This window comes from Lactuca sativa, chromosome 8 (genome assembly GCF_002870075.4).
Source record: "Lactuca sativa cultivar Salinas chromosome 8, Lsat_Salinas_v11, whole genome shotgun sequence".
NCBI lineage: Eukaryota > Viridiplantae > Streptophyta > Magnoliopsida > Asterales > Asteraceae > Lactuca > Lactuca sativa.
This window is the reverse complement of record NC_056630.2, coordinates 72,093,618-72,114,915: the sequence shown is the minus strand read 5'-3', so window position 1 is coordinate 72,114,915 and position 21,298 is coordinate 72,093,618. Positions and strand designations below refer to the sequence as shown.

General features: G+C 33.3%; 1 protein-coding gene across 2 annotated transcripts; it reads left to right on the top strand.

Annotated features, from left to right (window-relative positions):
- Window positions 1-6,884: 6,884 nt before the first annotated feature.
- Window positions 6,885-12,758, top strand: LOC111906316 (disease resistance protein Roq1). 2 transcript variants are annotated; one of them, XM_023902082.2, is made up of 5 exons: window positions 6,885-7,157; window positions 8,195-8,718; window positions 9,592-10,711; window positions 10,819-10,974; window positions 11,442-12,758. In XM_023902082.2, exons 2-5 carry the CDS (start codon window positions 8,228-8,230, stop codon window positions 11,967-11,969), a joined length of 2,295 nt encoding a protein of 764 aa, XP_023757850.1. In that variant the 5' UTR covers window positions 6,885-7,157; window positions 8,195-8,227; the 3' UTR covers window positions 11,970-12,758. The 2 variants fall into 2 exon arrangements, with proteins under 2 accessions (XP_023757850.1, XP_023757851.1); XM_023902083.2 differs by having other exon boundaries at window positions 8,185-8,718.
- The last annotated feature ends 8,540 nt before the right edge of the window (window positions 12,759-21,298 follow it).

The window sequence follows — 21,298 nt, the reverse complement described above, 5'->3', positions numbered from 1 at the left end:
TTGTAATCGAAATAAAAACCACAAGAGAGCTTTCACTATGTGGACATAAACATAATGCAAAAACCTCCTACATGTGGGTATATAAACATAAATTGTCCATTTCCTTTCTCATCCATTTAGAACATAAATCATGATAACAAGTATAAAGTAATTTGTAAAAATGATTAGAAAGGGGATAGAAATAAATGTGCGTTGTGACATCCATAAAATTCATGAAAATTTTAAACTTTTAAAACAACCCATAAATCATCATTCTTTACAAAATAGTTTTCAAAACATGTTTAATATCATAGTTTCCCCAAAATCACAAAACCAAACACACTGAGGTGCACAATCATGTCTTCGCCTTTCTGCGATCCTCTGAGGTACCTGAAACATAATCCAAAACTGTAAGCCCAAAGCTTAGTGAGTTCTCCCAAAATATCAATAAACAAGAAATAACACATATACAATAACAACATGCAATGGGTCCACAGCTAACAAACTGGATTACCCCTGAGCCCACAACATAAGTCTGACTTGCCTTGGCCTACAACTTATGTATGGCTTGATCCCTGGCCTGGTCAGTCCTCGGATTGAATACCACTAAGCCCTCAGTACGAGTCTGTCATACCCTTTCCGACCCTCAGCTCGTATCTAGAATGCTCATGAGCCGTCAGTATGAGTCTGACATGCCCTCCTTGGCCCTCAACTCATATATGGCTTGCTCCAGGGTTTGTTGGCTACAGAACGGAGCAGTACAACCTTGTAACATTCGAAAAAATTCTTGAAAATTTTAAACTTTGAAATAACCACAAACCATCATTTATTACAATTTGTTTTCAAAATAAGTTTCACATCAGAGTTTTCCTAGAAATCACAACTCAAAACACGAAGAGGTGCACAATCAAGCCTTCGCCTTCCTGCGATTATCTGAGGTACCTGAAATATAATCAAAAATTGTAAGCCTAAAGCTTAGTGAGTCTCCCCAAAATACCACCACAATGCGTAATTTGATTTATTCTCTATGAAATACATGTTATGTGTGTGCCTCATCTGTTATGTGGAATATGTATTGATTGAACATGCTATACAGGTTTTAAACTATGTATAAAAATATATATTTTAATCTATTAATATGTTGGGTAGAACATGAGTAGATAGTTGATGTGTGATAAACAGATGAGAGGCCTCGATGTCGTTGTTGTTGATCTAGTTATTCAGTGGAGTATGGATAACGACCATAAACTCAATCTAGATAGTCTTGTGGAACGCTAGCAGGTTCATAACATGTAGGTGTTGTGAACGATGTTTTCACCGGTGTACTCTATCCCCCTCATGGTTGCCTTTAGGATATCTATTGTTAAGGAAACCCCTTAGCAGTAACGTCTGTCTCGATGAAAATCCTAGATTAGGTCCCTTGAGATAGATGTTGTTTTAGGGACATAAAGTGAGGATAACAGGAATGGGTAATCGGGTTATTGTCAGTTGGTGAAAACTAAATATAATTATTTATTGTGGGTTGAAAAACCTATATGCTCACCAAGCTCCCAAGCATGACCCACTTAGTTTTATTTGTATTACAGGAAGTGACGCAAGGGCATAAGATGGATGAATCATCGAGTTGTTTTGTTTACAAGTCTGTATATGTATATATTTGTTGAATGACTTGTAATGTTATCGTTTATGCTTTATGGTCTGTATCGGAACATGACATCCCGAGTTTTGATTATATAATGAAAATGCATCTCTTGATGAAATGCTTTGATAAATATTATTTTATCATATTTTGTTGTTGGGAACAAATTCCTCAACTCTTTTAAATCAAAAGGATTTACTCTGAAATTATTTTAAAAAGCATAAATGAAATTGGTCTTTTCTGGCCGAGATTTTGGGGATGTCACAGAAGGTAATTCTTTCTTCCAGGCTTTATTCTTTCTATAAACCTTTCATGATGTGTGATTAATTACTTTAAAGGTGACAATGTGTGGGGGTTTCAAATGAATGAGGTGCTTGGAAATTTGTATGGGGGTTTCAAATGCATAAGATGATAGAAAAAATGTATCGTTTATAAGTATAGTATGATATAGATATAAATATATAGATATAGATTGATGTTTCTCACCTCTTTAAATCCATTCGTTCTACTCGTTAATATATCATCTTCACAAGGGCATATCTATCTTAAGTGAAGGTGAGTCCTAGGACCAACCTCTTTTTAAACTATAATACTATGTATATATGAAAAAAAAAGGAAGTAGCTTATTATTTTTAAGATAACTACCTAATAATTTTTTAAAGAAAAAACACACTCCGTATTTTTTATATCCGATAACCATTTAGAATAACTCAATATGTCAATATAGCCCAAACTATTTAAAACTAACAAAAATAAAAAAGAATCAATTGTGATTCAACGATTCAACATAGTCTGATCGCTAACCTCAAACTCTCATTGGTATGAATATATTTCATGATATAAGATATCTTGGGGTCCAATTGTTACAACTTTATTATAGCTAATGGAGTGATGTTTAAATATTTTAAGGTGTATAACTTGAGCCGCAACTATTGTATTTTTTTACTTATTTTTTTTTTTCAGTTTCATTTATATATTTATACAAGGAATCACGTGGTTTTTGGTAGGGTTGTAAATGAACCGAACGAACACATACGATGCTTGTTTATATTCGTTCATTTAAGTTAGCCGAACAAATAAACGAACATGAACGGATAAACGAATGAGTTTTCTTGTTTATGTTTGTTCATTTAACAAATTACATTGTTCACGTTCGTTCGTTTATGTTCATGAACATGCTAAACGAACAAACATAAATGAACAAAAATAAAATAAATATATATGAACAGATGATATATTAATATAATCAAACACAATTAAGCATATATGAACATAAAAGGAAGTTAGACCAACGAACACAAACGAACGTAAACAAAATCCATAAACGAACGTTCACGAACATAATTGAACGGACGAGACCATTATTCATGTTCGTTTGTTTAACTAAACGAACGAGAATTTGTGTTCATGTTCGCTCATTTATTAAATAAACGAACATAAACGAACTTCATGCCGAACGGTTCATAAACAGTTCGTTGAACGGTTCATGAACAATTCGTTGAATGTTCAGTTCGTTTACGGCTCTAGGTTTTGGTTTTAAATTCGCCACTATATCTTCATCTCTTTTTTGCATCCCGTTTCTTCTCTCCCTCTATGTTTTTATCCTTTTTTCAGCATGTCGCTATCATAATTTTTGAGAAAAACTACAAGGTCAATGTGGCTTTGTAACGACTAACGAGAGAAACCCATGCACCATGTCCGATTAATAATGGATAACAAAACTTTACTTTAATCCGACTAACAAATGGAGGCTGATAAAACACCTTCTAAGATCATGAGACTCTCAATGATATTTTATTATGAAAAAATTATACTAATAAGTGAAAATGTTCTTATTTGTTTATTTTATTTTTTAAAATAATCTAATGTGTATTTAAGGTTTTTCTTTATATATATATATATATATATATATATATATATATATATATATATATATATATATATATAAGTTTATAACCCGTGAGAACCACAGTTACAAAATTAATTTAATTTTTATAGTAAAAGTTCAAAGTTATTAATCAATTATTTTAAACAAATTATTAATTATGAGATTTTTTTAGTTATAATCATTGATTTAAATAAATATGTGATATTATATCACTTTATAATTTGTATTAATTTTATTTTAATATAGATAGAATGAAAAATTTAAAATTTAAAATTTGAAATAAATAATCAATAGGTTGACAAGTGACAAATATTAATTAGGAGACATAATATGATGACACAAGACAAAAGAAAAATAAAATATGCATTAACTAAAAGTTCTAACAAAGTGACACGTGTCAAAAGGAGAATAAAACTATTTTTTATTAGATTAATGATATATATATATATATACATATATATATATACATATATATATATATATATATATATATATATATATATATATATATATATATATTATATCCTCCCTAATAAATGAAAATGATTTTGCCACATGTCATCTTCTAATACACTCTTGCCACATGTCATTATGTAAGACATTTAAATTACTTAAATTCCACATGTCATTATGTGGATTTTTATTTCTTTATTAATCAAAAATTATAATTCCATCAATAAATACTTCTATTATTATATATGTAAAGTATTCATTGTATTAAATGTGTAAATCAATACTATAATTATTAAAGATATTTTATTTCCGTAAATTTCATTTTTTTTCAAATTCAAATAGACTTATTGTTTAATCCTTTATAACATTTTGTTTTAATCAACCCGTATAATATACGGGTTACACAACTAGTATATATATATATATATATATATATATATATATATATATATATATATATATATATATATATAGGGTTAGGTTATATTGTTTCTAGTAACTATTGTGTGCCAGAATGCACAGATCTGGACCACCGAATGAATAGAATCAACAATCATGATATGAGGGTCTATGATATTACAATAGGGTATCATGTATCCTATAATCACACAAATTTCAGCAAAAGGGTATTTTGGTCAATTAACCTATTTTAAAAAAGGAAATTTTCGGATTTTAAGGGATCATTAATTCCCTTATTTTAAAAAAATCTGAATTTTGTAAATTAATTCTAATTCAAATTTTAATATTACTTTTAATGACAACCGATTTTATCCTGTCAGAATGACAAAAAAGTCAAGAATAAACTAATAAACATATTGCGGTTTTATTCTTGCAGAATATTGTTTCATTTAATATATTTTTTATATTAAACATGCTTAAAGAATTATACAACATATTATCAAGAATAACATTTTCTAAAGAATACGGATTTTATTCTTTAAGAATCACTATTTACATTCATCGGTAAAGAAAAATACTATAAACAATTATTACAACCATTCTAAAAAAATTATGACTAATAATGGTTTAATGATTACATTTATTCTTAAAGATTAAAACTAAAAATGGTTAATAAAGAAAAAAAACCATCAAAATCTAACAAAAACACTACTCTATTCCGAAAGAATATTATTGCTAAGAAACAATTTATAACTCTGACAGAATACATTCTGTTACAATAAAAATATTGTTCTCCATGTTTTCTTCATTTTCCACATTAATGACAACATCTTCAAAACCTAAATTCACAAGGAAAACATAATCAATTTTCAAAATAATAAAAATTTTAGTGCATTAAATAGAATAAAACAATTAATCTATATTCCATTCCAATAGAACTGAAATTCGTGATTCAAAATCAAAATCAAAAAGCAATTGGATGAAAAGTTCATAGATGATGGTTCATTTTAATTAATAAAGTTTGCAAAGTAAATGAGTTACACAGGAGGTTATACCTCCTGTGTTCGGTTTCTAAGAGAATAAAAACTATAAAAAAATATCCATATTCCATTCCAACAGAATTGGATTTCTTGATTCCATTCTGATAGAATTTGAATTCAAGATTCAGTTACCGTATGCATTCTATTGGAAAAATATCAAAGTGAAAAATGCATAAATCAGTAGAACAATGGAGATGATATGCAGAATCGATAAACATTCGATAAAAATTCAATCACTAACCATGAATACAATTTGAAGCCATGACATGTTGAGCGATCAATATAGTAATATTTCTCTTTGGCATTTCATCAAACACTTTTAGGGCAACTATTAATTTGGTCCTAACAAAACCATCCAATTGCAGTAAAATCGAAGCACACTGATCAAATCTCAGATAATAGAATATTGTAATCAATAAAGAAAATAAGACACCTGATTGAGTTTTAAATTAACTTTTATTCTGTTTCAACATGTGTTTCCTTTTGATTGACAGTCAATGAATCACCAAAAAAGCAACATCCTGTTACCTTATTTCTTCTTCTGAGTATCACGTTCCAGTCAAGAACACGGTGTTGTTCTTGACAAATCAATCAAGAAAATGGGACATCACACCTTCATTGCTTCTCCTTCATTTTCCCTGTCAAAACACCAAAGCTCAAACACCCAATCAAAACACCCATGGATTTCCTTCAAAACTCAAACCCATATCCCCTTCATTATATCAATTTTCCAGGAAAACCCAAACACCCCCAATGATTTCTATTAAACATCAAATAAACAAAAAGAATTTTTTTACCTGATTGATGATCGACGACCGGTAAACCAGCCAAACACCCCTTGATAGACGAATGATAACACCTCCTGCGGCCAGTCAAAGACCGGAGACCCTTTCCCTTACTTCCCGTCGATCCTCACTGCCAAACCACCCTCATCGGAGATGCTGTTTGTCACCACCCACGTTATTGGCTGCAAATCCTTCCTCCCTCGTTCTTTCTGTAAATCAACAACAGCCAAACACCCATAGAATCATCGACCACCACCAAGTTCTCTCATCCGCCACTCGTTTTCCTGTCGGGTTTAAGGCTTCAAGGGTGGCTCCCTGCCATACACCACTGTCTTCTCCATCGTAAATCTTCGATTAAAACTTCCATTCTCCTACAAGAAATTCTCGAGAAATTATTTTGAGACGAGATGATTTTGTGATCGACGTCCGACTGATAAAGGGGTGTTAGTTTGGTAGGGTTTAACTAATTAAGGAGAGATTAATTGAAATATTTTTTTACCATAATTAGATAAACCAAGTTTACCATTAAACCCTTTTTAATTTATTTAATGATTTATTAATTCCTGAATTCTCATTGGTGCATTTAGGCACATAATACTTGCTAAAAACATTTGAACCTAACTCTCTCTCTATATATATATATATATATATATATATATATATATATAAACTATTTTATTATTTTTAAAATTAATGCCTTCGTTGGAAACGTTATTCATTCCGTACACAGAGGGATTTCCTCCCCCCTTCCTGCCCTTTTCCTTCTCCTTTCAAACGCTGGTTCCGTCTGTTTCTACTAATCTATTTTTTGACTAGCTTTGTTCGTCTTCTCCAGCGCCGTTATCTTCTCGGGCCGTTTAACGTTTCCGTCTCACCGTCCAGAGGAACTGAAATCGGAGAATCGATTTAGGTTTATCTTCATCTTCTCCGGATCTTCTCCGTTGCGGTCTCATCCTCTCGGTGCTCTCCATCACGTAAGCCTGAGTTGCAGATCTTATATATGTGTTGATTTTTTATTTTTTATTTTCAATACGTTATATTGCACCATAACTCATTCCTATATATATATATATATATATATATATATATATATATATATATATATATATATATATATATATATATATATATATATATATATATATATAGGGTGATAGTTTTAACATAATTTTTGTATTCCTTGAATTGAGGGTCTGTTACGCACCATAAGTTCCTTTTCCTCTTGCAATATAGGTTTGTGAATGCCTTATGAGCCAGTCTCGTTAGAATCAGGGTTACAATTCGATTTGGTGTGAACTTTTTAGTCCTTTTGTGCCGTAGAATTGGTTACATTCTTTGCTATTTTGTCAACTTTAAGACGAAATTGGTCCTACTGTTGTGGAACTGGTGTGCGTCCTTTATTCATTTGCTTCTTCTACACCCATTCGGATTGGGATTTGATGAATTTTTTTTACAGCTGCAATTGAAATGGTCATTTGATGCTTTAATTAAATTGAAATTGTTGCTTGAACACTTGAACATAAAGTCCAAATGGGGTTGACGTTTATGTCTACAGATGCACAACTTCATAACATTAAGGTTAAAATGGTCATTTATTCATGTTTTGACAGATTATTCAGACCAAAAGGAAATATTCTATTTGTATTTGTCTGGCCAGACGTACAAGACTTAAATGGTGAAAAAATAGAGAGGCCCATAGTATTTCTAATTAAGGTCTGAACATAAAACCAAAAAGTACAATTACAAATGGTGTAATTTAAAATTTTAAAATAAAACTTCAATAAATATGTTAAAATCTTTGCTGATAATGTTCTTTTTATTATTTTTTAAAATTTTCCTTCTACTAACATTTAGTATTGATGACTTGCATCTACATTTAAGTATTTTTTTACCCTCTCAACGCAGATAGTAATACCTCCTCACTTGATCATAGTTTAATTGAAATCTCTTGAGCTTTATGCTAATCTAAATTTCTTTGGAAACTTACATTTTTTTTAATAGTTTCTTTCAGTGTATACTTCTTTCTCAACAAATCAACACAACAATGGCATCTTCATCACCATCTTCTCCTTCAGTGCCTGCCTTTTCTTATCAGCTTTGGAAGTACCATGTTTTTATTAGTTTTAGAGGAGTGGATACTCGTAAGAACATTGTGGATCATCTCTACAAAGCTCTTCTACAACGAGGGATCTCCACTTACAAGGACGACGAAACACTTCCTAGGGGCGAATTAATCAGGCAATCCCTTATGAAGGCGATCAAAGACTCATATATTGCCATCATTGTATTCTCTAAAAACTTTGCAAATTCTTCATGGTGCTTAGAGGAGCTTTCATATATTATGAAATGCAGAGATACAAGAGGGCTAATAGTTATCCCCATCTTTCATAAGGTCAGTCCCTCTGTGATACAGAAATGTGGAGAAGCACTCTTTGAACATAAGCTGAAGAACGAAAAGAAAGCTAAATCTTGGAGAAAAGCACTTGTGTATGCATGTAGCATATCTGGATTGGAAACCCAACGAATTGCCAATGGGTAATTTTCCGCTTTTGCAGTTTTCAAGCCTAAGATATGTCTGCTAAATGTGACTTTATACTTGTACCCTGTAAGCGTTTAAAGGATAAAGCCAAACACTTGATGATAAAGTATTTGTCTGTAGAGAACAACTGGTCATGTTCAACGATCCACAGAATTGTACTTGCGCTAACTAAAATCCAAAAAAAAAAAAAATCATTTTTGATTAAAAACCCTGTATTAAAATGGAATTGAAAAATTAGTATCAAAGTCCTTTGCATTATTGTTTTGTTTCACTTCATATTTTTGTTTTCTGTATATTTTCATTGCTTATGTACTTTTACCTTTGTTGAGTACAGTCTGCAGATTAAAACATTGGAAACCTTTGCTTAACATTATGGATATACTAACTAACTGAATATATCTCACAGTTTACTTTAAGGAATAAATTTTTTTATTAGACAATATGCCAGTAAATATGTAAATATTTATCTACTATGAAAGCTGAGGTATTATGAATTACATGCTTGTATGGTACATATAAAATACATATGTAATTTTGTAGTGCCTATTAGAAATATGATTACGAATTAGCTCAAACTAAGTAACATTGGACTTCACTGAATTGTAACATTAAGTTCATACTTTCAAACTCACATGCAGCTCTAATGATAAGCCCACTATGTTTCGTAATTTGCTATATCAGTCTATTTTATCTCTCTTATGAAGCTTGCTACAAATCACTTATGATATTGATTTTACAAGTGCTATCCTAAATGTGAAATCTAAGAGGTACTTATGACTGCCTTATATCAGGGAAAATGGAACTAGTGACATCCTTTGTCAATGTGATTGTGAGCTTGTGCTAATGATCTTTGAATATTCAATGTGCAGGCATGAGGCAAAGTGCATTGAAGTAATTGTTGACACAATTTTGGAGAGGTTGCATCAAGATGTTTCAAATCTGAATATTTCAAATGTGAATGGCAACCTGATCGGAATAGAGGCTCGCAAGCAAGGATTGATTTCAGCGTTCGAACTTGGTTTTGATGGTGTGTGCATGGTTGGAATATGGGGGGTTGGGGGCGGTGGCAAGACTACTCTTGCCTCTTCTGTTTATGATGACATCTCTAGCAATTTTGATGGTTGTTGCTTTATAAAAAATGTCCGGGAGGAATCATGTAATAAAGCCGGTTTAGAAAGATTGCAAGAAAAAATTCTTTGTGGTGTTTTGAAACAAGAACAAGTGCATGTAACGAGAGTTGAGGAAGGAAAACGCATGATAAAGGATAGGTTACACCGTAGAAAGGTCTTGATTGTTCTTGATGATGTTGATCACCTTGACCAACTAGAAGCATTAGCTGGATCAGAAAACTGGTTTGGTGAAGGAAGCCGAATAATAATCACGACTAGAGATCAACATTTATTAGTTGCACACAGAGTAAATGTGATACACGATATTTGCTTGTTAAATGATGATGAGGCCACCAACCTCTTTCGCAAGCATGCACCCCGGAATGGCAGACCTATAGAAGACTATGAGCTGCTTTCAAAAGTGGTGGTCTCTTATGCTGGTGGGCTTCCATTAGCACTTAATATTCTCGGTAGTTTTCTATGTGACAAAGATATGAATGAGTGGAGGAGTGCCTTGGCTAGATTGAAAGAAATTCCAGATGCTAATATTTTGGAAGTTCTAAAGATTAGCTTTGATGGACTGACAAAGGTTGAGAAAGAGTTGTTCCTTGATATTGCATGTTTCTTTATGGGGAGGGAGAAAGACAAAGCAATGGGGATTCTTGAGGCTTGTGGTTATCATTCTGTTATAGGCATAAAGGTGTTGGTACAAAAGGCTCTCATAACTATTTCAGAAGATGGAGAGTTTGATATGCATGATCTGGTGCAAGAAATGGGACACTACATTGTTAGAGGGGAACACCCTAACAATCCCGAAAAACATAGTAGGATATGGAAGAAGGAAGATGTTCTAAAAATATGTGCAATGGATGCAACGATGGTAATGGTTAAACACTCTTTATGCAACCCTGCCACCATTGTGTTTCTCTATCAATGAAAGTTGATAGGATTGAAGCCATGAACTGAATCAAAATATTTTTTCTTCAGGTTAGTGCAAACAAGAAGCAACGTCGGTGGTTTGGTTTGAACATTAAACAGAGAGTGAAGGCTACACGTTTATTGCCAGAAATGTTTCGACCAAGGGAGCTTTCGGGTCTAACATTGAGTGAACTCGTGCAAAAACAACTTTGGGATGCTTATAAGGTAATCTTTTTTTTTAATTAATGAATTTCACTAATATTTGTACAAGGATTATTAAACTTTTTATGTGAAAGTCAGTGGTGTGATATACACATGTGAAAATTGTGAAGGTAACTTATGAATGTCTTAACACTTGTTGGAAAATTGTGAAACTGGTTAATTACTATAACATCAGTTAAATAATATGTGAACTTCCAACACAAATAAGATGTAAAATTACATGTCTCCATAGTCCATAGTGGTCCACAGCTTGACCGGTATCAACAAAACCATAAAACCAAATGAGGACCTGACAAACTGAATTTGAAGCAGATGCTGCTTATTTTATATATTCTTATAAAGTGGTAGTATGTTTACTTTTCAGTTCCAATTGTCATCATAAAAATATTGTTTATTTTTCTTTTTCAAATGTGATGATTGTTCATGAGTCTTCTCGATTGGTAGTTATATATTTTTGGTTTTGATATCAGGCAGGTGATTCTGTTATGTTGCTGCCAGAAAACAATGAGATGGACTACTACAACAGCGTGACACGTCTAGATTGTGGCACTTCTCATGGGTATGATCAGACAGCTGATTCTGATGATGAGGATGAGGATGAGGATGGAGACACAAGACTGAACCCTGTGCCTAAGGAGGCAGAGAAAAATGACAGGATAGACAGGGAGATTTTGAAGATGTTGGAAAAGGGGAAGAACAAGGTAGAGGTGGAGGTTGTGGATCAGATGGAAACAATGGAAGATAGGATTGTAAATAGGATGAAAGGGTTTCTTCACGAGAGGATAGATAGGTTGGAGGATAAAATGGTGGAGAGGATGGATATGTTGGAGAATAGAATGATGAAGATGGAAGGGATTGTTGTGAAAAGGATGGAGAGATTGACAAATAAAACGGTGGAGATGGAAGGAGGGGTTGTGCAGAGGATTGAGAGGTTGACAAATAAAATGGTGGAGAGAATGGATATGTTGGAGAATAGGGTGGGAGATGTCGACAAATAAATTGGTAGAGGTGGAAGAAGGGATTGTGGAGAGGTTACAAATATAATTCTACAATTGGAACATGAACCAGACAATAAATTAGGAAAAAGAGGGGTTGATTTCAGACAACCCCAAACCGGTGACAACAACCAAGCGCCAAAGTGATGGGTAAAACTTGGCAACATGCTCAGATGGGGTAACTAAGCGGTTAGCAAGGAGCTCACCAAAGAGGAGTGAAAGTACAACCGGAGGAAGACTCGCACTACCCATTGATGGATTGAACCTGTTGTGCTATTCACCCAAACCCCAACTTGCCTCCTTGGAACCGACTAAGGGGCTATTTGATAGTTGTTGATTGAGTCAGACCTAGGCCCAACCTCTTTATCAGATCGGTAAGAAGCATATCAGGAGTTATGGGACCGAATTAGAGGATTTTAATTGCGGTATCAAACTTGCATACCAAGTAAAAGGCATATCAAACCGTCCCTAAGCTACGCTCAAGATAGAAGAAGGATTTGTGCAAATGTGGGAAGATAGTGTGGCTCAGCGTTTTTATCCTTGCAGTTGATATGTAATGCATGCAAAGACCCACTGGAAACTTTTTTATGGATGAAATGGTTGTCGACTGTTGAGGACCAGTTGAGTGTGTTTCTTGCTAGATGATAGACTGGAATTGTATTGAATTTGCATGTAGGTATGTGGGACAAGTGTTGTTGCAAAACAAATGATGAGCTTTTTATGACCGACTGTATCAGATATATGTATGTCAACTTGGCATAACGAGTTTTACGAGGCTTTTATGACTGACTATATCAGATATATGTATGTCAGGTTGGCATAACAAATTTTGGACCTAACAACTTACTAATGCTTTGCATTCAGTTTACTTCGGTTGAAGATCACATTCCTGACTTTTATGAAATACTCCCTCCGTTTCATATTAACAGTTCAAGTTTTCTTTTTGGTTTGTCCCAAAATAATAGTCTTACTTCTAAAAATAAATGTCTTTTACCATATGTAACAACCCGAGTTGTTCGTCGCCGAAAACCCATTCTACCCGTAATAACTCGTCAAAATCGAAATGTCCCGATATCGTTTTTGGGTTTAGTTAGTAAAATTTATATGTTTATTTTAACTCAATGAGCGACCTAAAGCTTCGTTTAAGGCCGGTATCGGGTAGAATTCCACCGTGTCCAAGTTTTAGGAACTATATAAACGTGTTTAACCTTTCATTTGAAGTTTTTTCCTTCTCTCTCTACTCTCTCTCTAACCTCTCTCATAAATCCAAAGATTAAGGGTCCAAAACTCAATTTTAAGGCCTCAAATCCCTAAGGTACCTTCCTAGCCTTAATCTATAGCATATTTGGCTTCCAAATTCGACATTTAAACATGAAATGAGACACAATATATGAGTTTACGGCCCAGGAAGCTACCTAGGCCGTAAACACCAAGTTGAAGGGTTTTAAGCCCTTAAACTCCTTCCTAAACTCAATTGGACTCTAGATATGGCTAAAGGACTTTATGATATGGACTTAGAACATTTAAAACATGAATTTTGAAGGCTTTGAAGGAGTTTACGGCCAAGGAACAAGCTTGGGCCGTAAACTCATATTTAAGGGGTTTTCTTGACCTTAAACACTTCCAAATCACTAGTATGGCTTAGATATGATTTATAGAATATTGGTTTTAGCATTTGGACACTTGAAACATGATTTTTGGGGAACTTATGTGAGTTTACGGCCAAGGCATGTGCTTGGGCCGTAAACTCCTCAAATCATGGCATAAATTCAATTCTAAGGTGTTAGAAAGCAATCCAACACCACCAAAAGCCTTGGAATAAATCATAGGACCAACCAAAAATAGTTTAAGGACCTTAAACACATTATTTGAGGGATTTCTAAGAGTTTATGGCCAAGGCTTGTGCTTGGGCCGTAAACTCCTTGATTCATGGTGTTAGAATGCTACCTAAACACCCTAAAGCATTGGAATGAATTTTAGAAGCCCTTACATGCAAGTTTTTAGCCTTAAAACACATGGAATCACCCTCTATGAGAGTTTACGACCATGAGGGGGTCTCATAGGCCGTAAACTCCAAAAACCCCTCAAATGTCCCATAAAAACTCATGTTAGGCCTTGGAATAATTCTACCAATCACATGTGATTTGTTCTAGCTCCATTTAACACAATTTTCATGAGGAAATAGGAGTTTACGACCATGGAGCCATGCTAGGCCGTAAACTCCCATAAGTGGGTCTATTTGATGTTTTGAAATCATTTCAAGTCCTTAAACCAAGTCTAGAAATTATCCCCTAAATGTTTGAAGTCATTTTACACCATAAACCACCCCCACCATGAGTTTACGGCCGTAAACTCATGGGGAATGGGTGTTTTAGACCAAAACTCTTATATTAGTTTACTCATGGGGAGTAAACTCAAGTCCCAAGTCCCTAGTGTCATTTCACGTCCTTAAACGCCACCCGGGTCCCTCCAAACACTTGTATCGGAGTGTTTTCGCGACTTGAAGCAAGTGTCCCTAACATATAAATAAACTAAGTCCTAATTAGATACAAATGTGTATCTTTACATTATAATTAGGAGCCTCGTGTAATTACAAGCCCCGGATCAACTCTTAGCGTCCAAATCGACACATTTCTCGTCTAGTGAGTTCATACCCCTACCCTTTTTCACTGTTTTTCAATGTTTTCAGGGGGGGAATACAAGCAAAATATAACTGTTTTCGAATTATAACATTGATGTATTTCAAATATTATCTGGCAAACTTATAAACTCTTTTACTCCTTATGTATTATGTTGGGAATAAGGAATGATTTATCAATTTCAACTAAAAGGATTTTAGTTAAGAAAATAACCAAACTAATCAAATTATTATGGGAATAATTTGGGGTTCTATATTTCTCGTTATATCATGTACTGATATATGTATAAGGATATTAGATAAACTATGTCTGATTCAGTTTATCTCCGTATCATTTGAATGTATTGCTAGATAGTTTCATTGTATGTATCTATTTTCACTGTATCATGTCTTAAAATCTTTGTATGTTCGATATCGTATGAGAATTCTGTGAATAGTTTAATACTAGCTTGTGAGTAGTCACTACCCTTTTATGGATGATCAAGTAAATCCTCTCCGAAAGTGTAACCAGAGTCTCCTGGAGGGAGAGCGAGGAATTTGTGAATAGATCTATTCGGTACTGACAATCCCACACCTTAACTGCTAGCTACAGTTAGGCGGGCACGCCTGGGGTGACAAATTCTGTATATCGTCCGACGTCTGACTAACGTCAAGGAGGTCTTGTTGTCGTATCAGCATGGTTACCCGACTCACAATACGTATTAATATAAACTTATTCACAGCTAGGACTTTGTATAGAATCTATTTCTTGTCCGGGATGGTAATCCCATGATCTAGTATCTATGTCTCATTCGGGATGGTAATCCCATGGTTTTAAATCTATATTTCGTTCGGGATGGTAATCCCAGGGTTTTAAATCTATGTCTCGTTCGGGATGGTAATCCCATGATTTTATCTAATTATCTTATATCAAATTCGGGATAGTGATCCCATGGTTTTATCAAATAATCTCATATCTGATTCGGGATAGTAGTCCCATGGTTTTCAATCTATATTTTTAAGTATATCAAACTATCTTGTAACTGGTTCGGGATGTTAGTCCCAAGGTTTTCAAAATACTTTCTATTTACAGTTTGTCTAAATTATAGTTTTGTATATCAAATTATACTCAGTATTATTTAATAAATCTTGCATTTAGGAAAATATGGGATTTTCCTGGGGTTAACTTATAACGTGTAACAGAACTGTAATGAAAGATAACCAAACTAACTTTACATAAGAAAATATGGGATTTTCTTGGATAACAAACCTTTTCGGAAAACTAAAGGAAACCGATACATTTTTCATAAAACTAAACCGCTTATGAACTCACCAGCTTTATGCTGATTTTCAAACTGCTTGTATTCTCAGGTCCAAGTTAGACAGGTACCCGGCGATATCTTTTGGTGAAGACAGAGTGCTCCGAAGGCTCGTCTCGTTTTGTTTATATCATATATGTATAACTTTTGTACAATTTACTTTTGAACCAAATGTAAACTTTCATATATATATATATATATATATATATATATATATATATATATATATATATATATATATATATATATATGTAATGGTTGTTTACTATGATTACTATGTACATTGGATTTGATACTCAACGTGGAGTCAACCCCGTGAACGTTTCCGCCTTTGGTTTTCGGGTGTGACACCATATACCCCTTATTATTACTTAAATTAACATGAAATTAAATGCAACTACCATGGAATTAAATGCAACAAAAAGGTAATGACTGCCAGCTCATTTAATAAAGTTAATGGTAATTAATGTTTTTCTTAACCTTTGACTTTTTTTTGTCTGTAGACAACTATTTTAAGATGTAGGGAATAATATTTAAAGCAAGGTACACTGATTTCACTAATTCCACCCCAATCTCAATGAGCATAGGAAGCGAACCAATATTTATGCCACTTCAACATGTCAACATTTTTTATTTTTTGTTTTTTATTATTTATTTATTTATTTTGTAAAAAAGGAAGAAAACCAAAGACAATTATTTGAGTCCTGTTATTACAAAAGATGGAAAATCATTATTTATATTTATTTATATACAAATATATGAAGCTTATTTTTAAACATAATACATATATATATATATATATATATATATATATATATATATATATATATATATATATATATATATATATATATATATAGGGGAGAGTTCAATTGAGAAAAAAAAAGGTTGAGAATGGGCTAATCATTCTCAGCCACTCATTTATTTTTGTCGCAAAAGCCTCCGTCGTACCAGCGGAAATGGGAAAAGAATAGACATGTGTTTTCCAACAAAACATATTTCCTTAAACTATGCTAATTATTACCTTAATATATACAAAAACATAGTCTTTTTCGTTTTTTTTAAAATTTTTAAGAAGCTAATTTTATCGAAAAATTATTTTAAATATACCAAAATTCATGATTTTTTATTCTCTACAAATAAACATCCATATTGATATAGTTTTAAAATATAATAAATGTTTTTTTTTTTTATATTTTCAGCTATCGTTATTCATACGTGAATAAAAATGAATCAAGTTTTTTCTACAGTACATTCGTTATTCACTTATGAATAAAAACTATGATTAATTTTTTTTTTTTACATTTTAAGTATCATTCATATATGAATATATTATATACTAAACATAGTATATTCATATTTAAATATTAGACGATTCATTCACTTGTGAATATTACATAGTATATTCACTTGTGAATATTAGATGGTATATTCACTTATGAATATTAGATAATATTTTCATATTTTCATATTACATAGTATTACATGCTATATTGTTAGGTGCATTTTATGCACCCATTTTGTAGCTTTATTCCATAAAAGTGCATTGCATTTAGGTTTAAACTTATGCATTTTGCATATTTTTCGGGATTTTTCATGAGGCAATTTCATTCACATACTTTTGTGATATTTCAGGGACTTTTGGAATTAGGATATTGTTGGAGGAGGTAAATAAAAGTTGCGGACAAAATTTCAGGACTTGCGGAGCACCGACGAGCAAGATATCAAAGAAATGAAGATTTTGGCTTTACAGACGTTTACACGGCCGTGTAAATGGAAACCTTGCGTTTACGCGGGGCGTGTAAACGTAGATTTATGCGCAGTATATTTTTGCGTTTACACGGGCCGTGTAAATGACAGTGTTAATTTACACGGGCCGTGTAAACGTAAACGTGGGTTTTAAAGCAGTTTTTCACCATTCTTAAAGGGAGAAACCGACTTTTTACTTTGGGGGGTGGGGTCGACTTTTGGAGTAGAAAAGGCGAATTTCTTGAGGATTTTGAAGTTGATTAACACTTGGGAACATTTGATTTCATTTTGTAAGAACTTTAATTTCATTTTCTAGATTTGTGATCTTGTTCTAGCCATGAGTGGCTAGAACCCTAAATTCTCCAACTTTATGTCTTGACATTTGGATGTGATTTCAATCATATGACTTGATGTTTGCTTTTAATTTTCTATCTAGTGAATTTGATTTTGTCTCAATCGAATGTTTGATTCTAATTGTGATTCTTATTGGCCATTTGAATTAGGGTTAGATCATTCAAGTTATCTAATTGCAAAATCCGTAATTGTTTTGTAAATTGGACTAGGTAACAAGCACTAATCTGATTTCTATTGAATGAAATTAGTGTAAATCTTTTCACACATTCTTACGCTCCCGAGCTTGTGAGGAGTATTGAGTGTTGTTGGGAACATTCACATAAAGCTTAAAGCAACCTTTCAATCCAATTCTAAGAGCTTGTTTAGATTAGGTTAGTAAGGTTAGGATTAATCAAAGAGCTTGTTTTGGTTAATTATTGTGGTGAATGGGAAGTGTTAGAGCTTGTTAACACTTTCAAGTACCAACTTAGATAGAATTAAAAAAATATCTTGTCATCTGTAACATACACGTTCTGAAATTGTGTATTGTTATTATTAAAAGTGAATAAAATTGAGTTCTAACAGTTAGTTTTTACTAGAAATGAAGTAAAACTATGTTTAGAATCACTCATAAAATGTTGGAAGTCTTATGAGATTCCAATTAATAGCCAAATCATGAAAATTTAGTGAAAATATAAAATTTGAAATAAGTAAAATTTTATTATTGAAAGTTGTAGATAATCTCGTTAGAAACATTTAGGCGAAAACCTCATCGAAATCCGAGTTATAACGAAGAAGTTATGACCAAACGAAGATCCGTGATAAATCCGGAAAATACCTTGTCGCGTAAAAATTTAGTTTTCGATAAACTAATTTTTATCCTTACTAATGTAAATGAAAGTTGTAGAACTCGTGAAAATAATCAACTTTCATATAAATACCGTTTAAATCTGACTTCGTATGAGGAAGTTATGATTTTTCGAAGTTTCAGCTTAGCAGTAGACAGCTAAAAACTCGAATTTTAGATCGAGTGATTTTTAGCCGACACAACCTAAACGAGAATTGAAGGTCTCGTCATTAGTAGTGCAACGGTAAAAAGTCTGACGAAAACGGACGTCGGATGAAGAAGTTATGAATTTTTAACGGATTTTCCTGTCCCGGTCTGTTAAAAATAATAATATTAAAATTAATATCAAAATTAGCCGACAAAGTCTAAACGAAAGCTGTAGAGCATAATTCTAGCTTCGCGTGCATATAAAGAACGTCAAAAACGGAGCTTGTATGCGAAAGTTATGGATTTTAGAAGTTTTTGCACATTTTTCGAGAAAATTCGTATGAATAGTGAAATGCCACGTCACCCTCGTATGCGAGGCTCCCACGTGTCGGACAGATGTTCGCTTCTGATTGGACCACGCCGAGGACCACTAAACCCGGAGCACCTTCGCATGAGACACCCCCTTGATCACCCTCGCATGCGAGACCCACGTGCGAGCCACCTGCTGTCCGAGCCGAAGACCGAGTCGAAGACCCAGCCGATGACGCACCTGAAGCTGATGACTCCTCGCATCCGAGCCTCGCTGGAGCCCTGCGAAGCTGCCATCTGGTCCGAACCTCGCAGCCACCGTCTCCTTCCCTTCGCTTCGGATCCGAAGATCAGCCCTATATAAGGGGTGCGAGCCCTCTCGGCTAGTTTTAGAAATTTGGCATTTTCACCCCCTCTTTCAATATTTTTACGATCCCGACATCCCCCGAAGCCCCGGTACTAATTCTAAAGCCCGAAACACGCCCCGAGACTCCCGAGAATCCCGAAAAATTTATCTTTTCGGTTTTGAAGCTCTACCTTTTTAAAGTCCGGTTTTTAGCTAATTCTCCCGGTTTTCAACAAATAAAGTCATATTTGGAGCCGATATGCTGCTCAAATTACTATTTTAACCCCCGATTATTTTAAGGTGAGTTTAATATATAGGAACAATTGTATGTTATGTGTTATATGTACTACGTGCTTTTCAGCGTTATTATTCCGGGTTATTTTCCCGGGTTATTTTTATTCGCTATTTTTAATAGCAAAGTTAAACCTTTGACCATGTGATCAGTGAAAGGACTTAGATTCACGGTGGTACTGGTATGTAGCCTCTGGCCATGTAGAACATGTCTCGTAAGAGAATGACTTCTATTCTATGGCATTGGCAGAAGGTTAGATAGGACTGGTATGTAGCCTCTGACCATGTAGAGCATGACTCCGTAAGAGAATGAAATCTATTCTATGGTATTGGCAAATGGTTAGACAGGGCTTTAAGCCTGAAATCTACCAAAATGTTAATCCGAAGTTGTATATCTTCTGTGCCGTTTGGGCCAAAAGCTTTATTCATGCATATCAAGCATGGAAATTGTTATGTCTTATTGATCGTAAATCTTTGAATCAAATCTTGAGTTGATATTGAAAACGTGACATATGATACGCATATGCTATTGTTGTTCTTGTTCCCTTTTGCTTCTGTCATATTGATATATATATAAGGCATAAGATTATATTGTATCTATTTATTGAATTCACTAAGCGTTATCGCTTATCCCTCTCAATGTTTAACATTTGCAGGTGATGAGTATCCAATTTAGTTTTATACTGCTGAAAGATTTAGAATAGTTAATACCATTTCTCTGTATTCTAATGTTCAAGTATGTATATGAATAATAGATTTCTGGGTAGATATGAAATGTAATAAAACTTAGTCGGTTTGTATCCAATCCTTTGTAATCATTTTATCTATATAAAATATTGTTTTATAAATATGCATGTAGCATGTTTCGAGGAAGTAACTTAAGAATAATGTTGGAATAGTATGAAAGTTTGGGTCTTTCATAAATACGAAAGTTAGGGTCTTTCAATCATGGTATCAGAGCAATGGTTTAAGTGAACTAAATATCACGGACTGGTATTTAGACTTAAACTGTTGGAAGCTCAATATATGAGCTGATTCATAATAAATATATGGATACAAACCATAGGAAATATTTAAGTGGGGGATTGGGTAGTGATAAACCCAAGTATTCTAAAATATTAAGTTACTTCAGAATTTTAAGAAAATTAGTTTAAGTAAACTAGGAGTTTTGAGAATTTCTAAGCTTAAACAAGAATTGTTAAGTAAAGATGATACGATATGTATCTGGTATATTTTAGGTTGAATACCTAATGGAATCAAGCACTAGAATATTAAGAGGAGATATGCCTTATATTCTAATATGTGCTAAATGATAAATGAATATAGCATGCCTTAAGGTTCTTATCTATAATTGCTATTATTTGAGAAAGCTTA

Coding starts and splice junctions, on each gene's coding strand:
- LOC111906316 (XM_023902082.2), top strand. CDS start 8,228: ATGGCATCTTCATCACCATCTTCTCCTTCAGTGCCTGCCTTTTCTTAT. Junction 8,719..9,591: donor ACCCAACGAATTGCCAATGG/GTAATTTTCCGC, acceptor TTCAATGTGCAG/GCATGAGGCAAAGTGCATTG. Junction 10,712..10,818: donor GTGCAATGGATGCAACGATG/GTAATGGTTAAA, acceptor TTTTTTCTTCAG/GTTAGTGCAAACAAGAAGCA.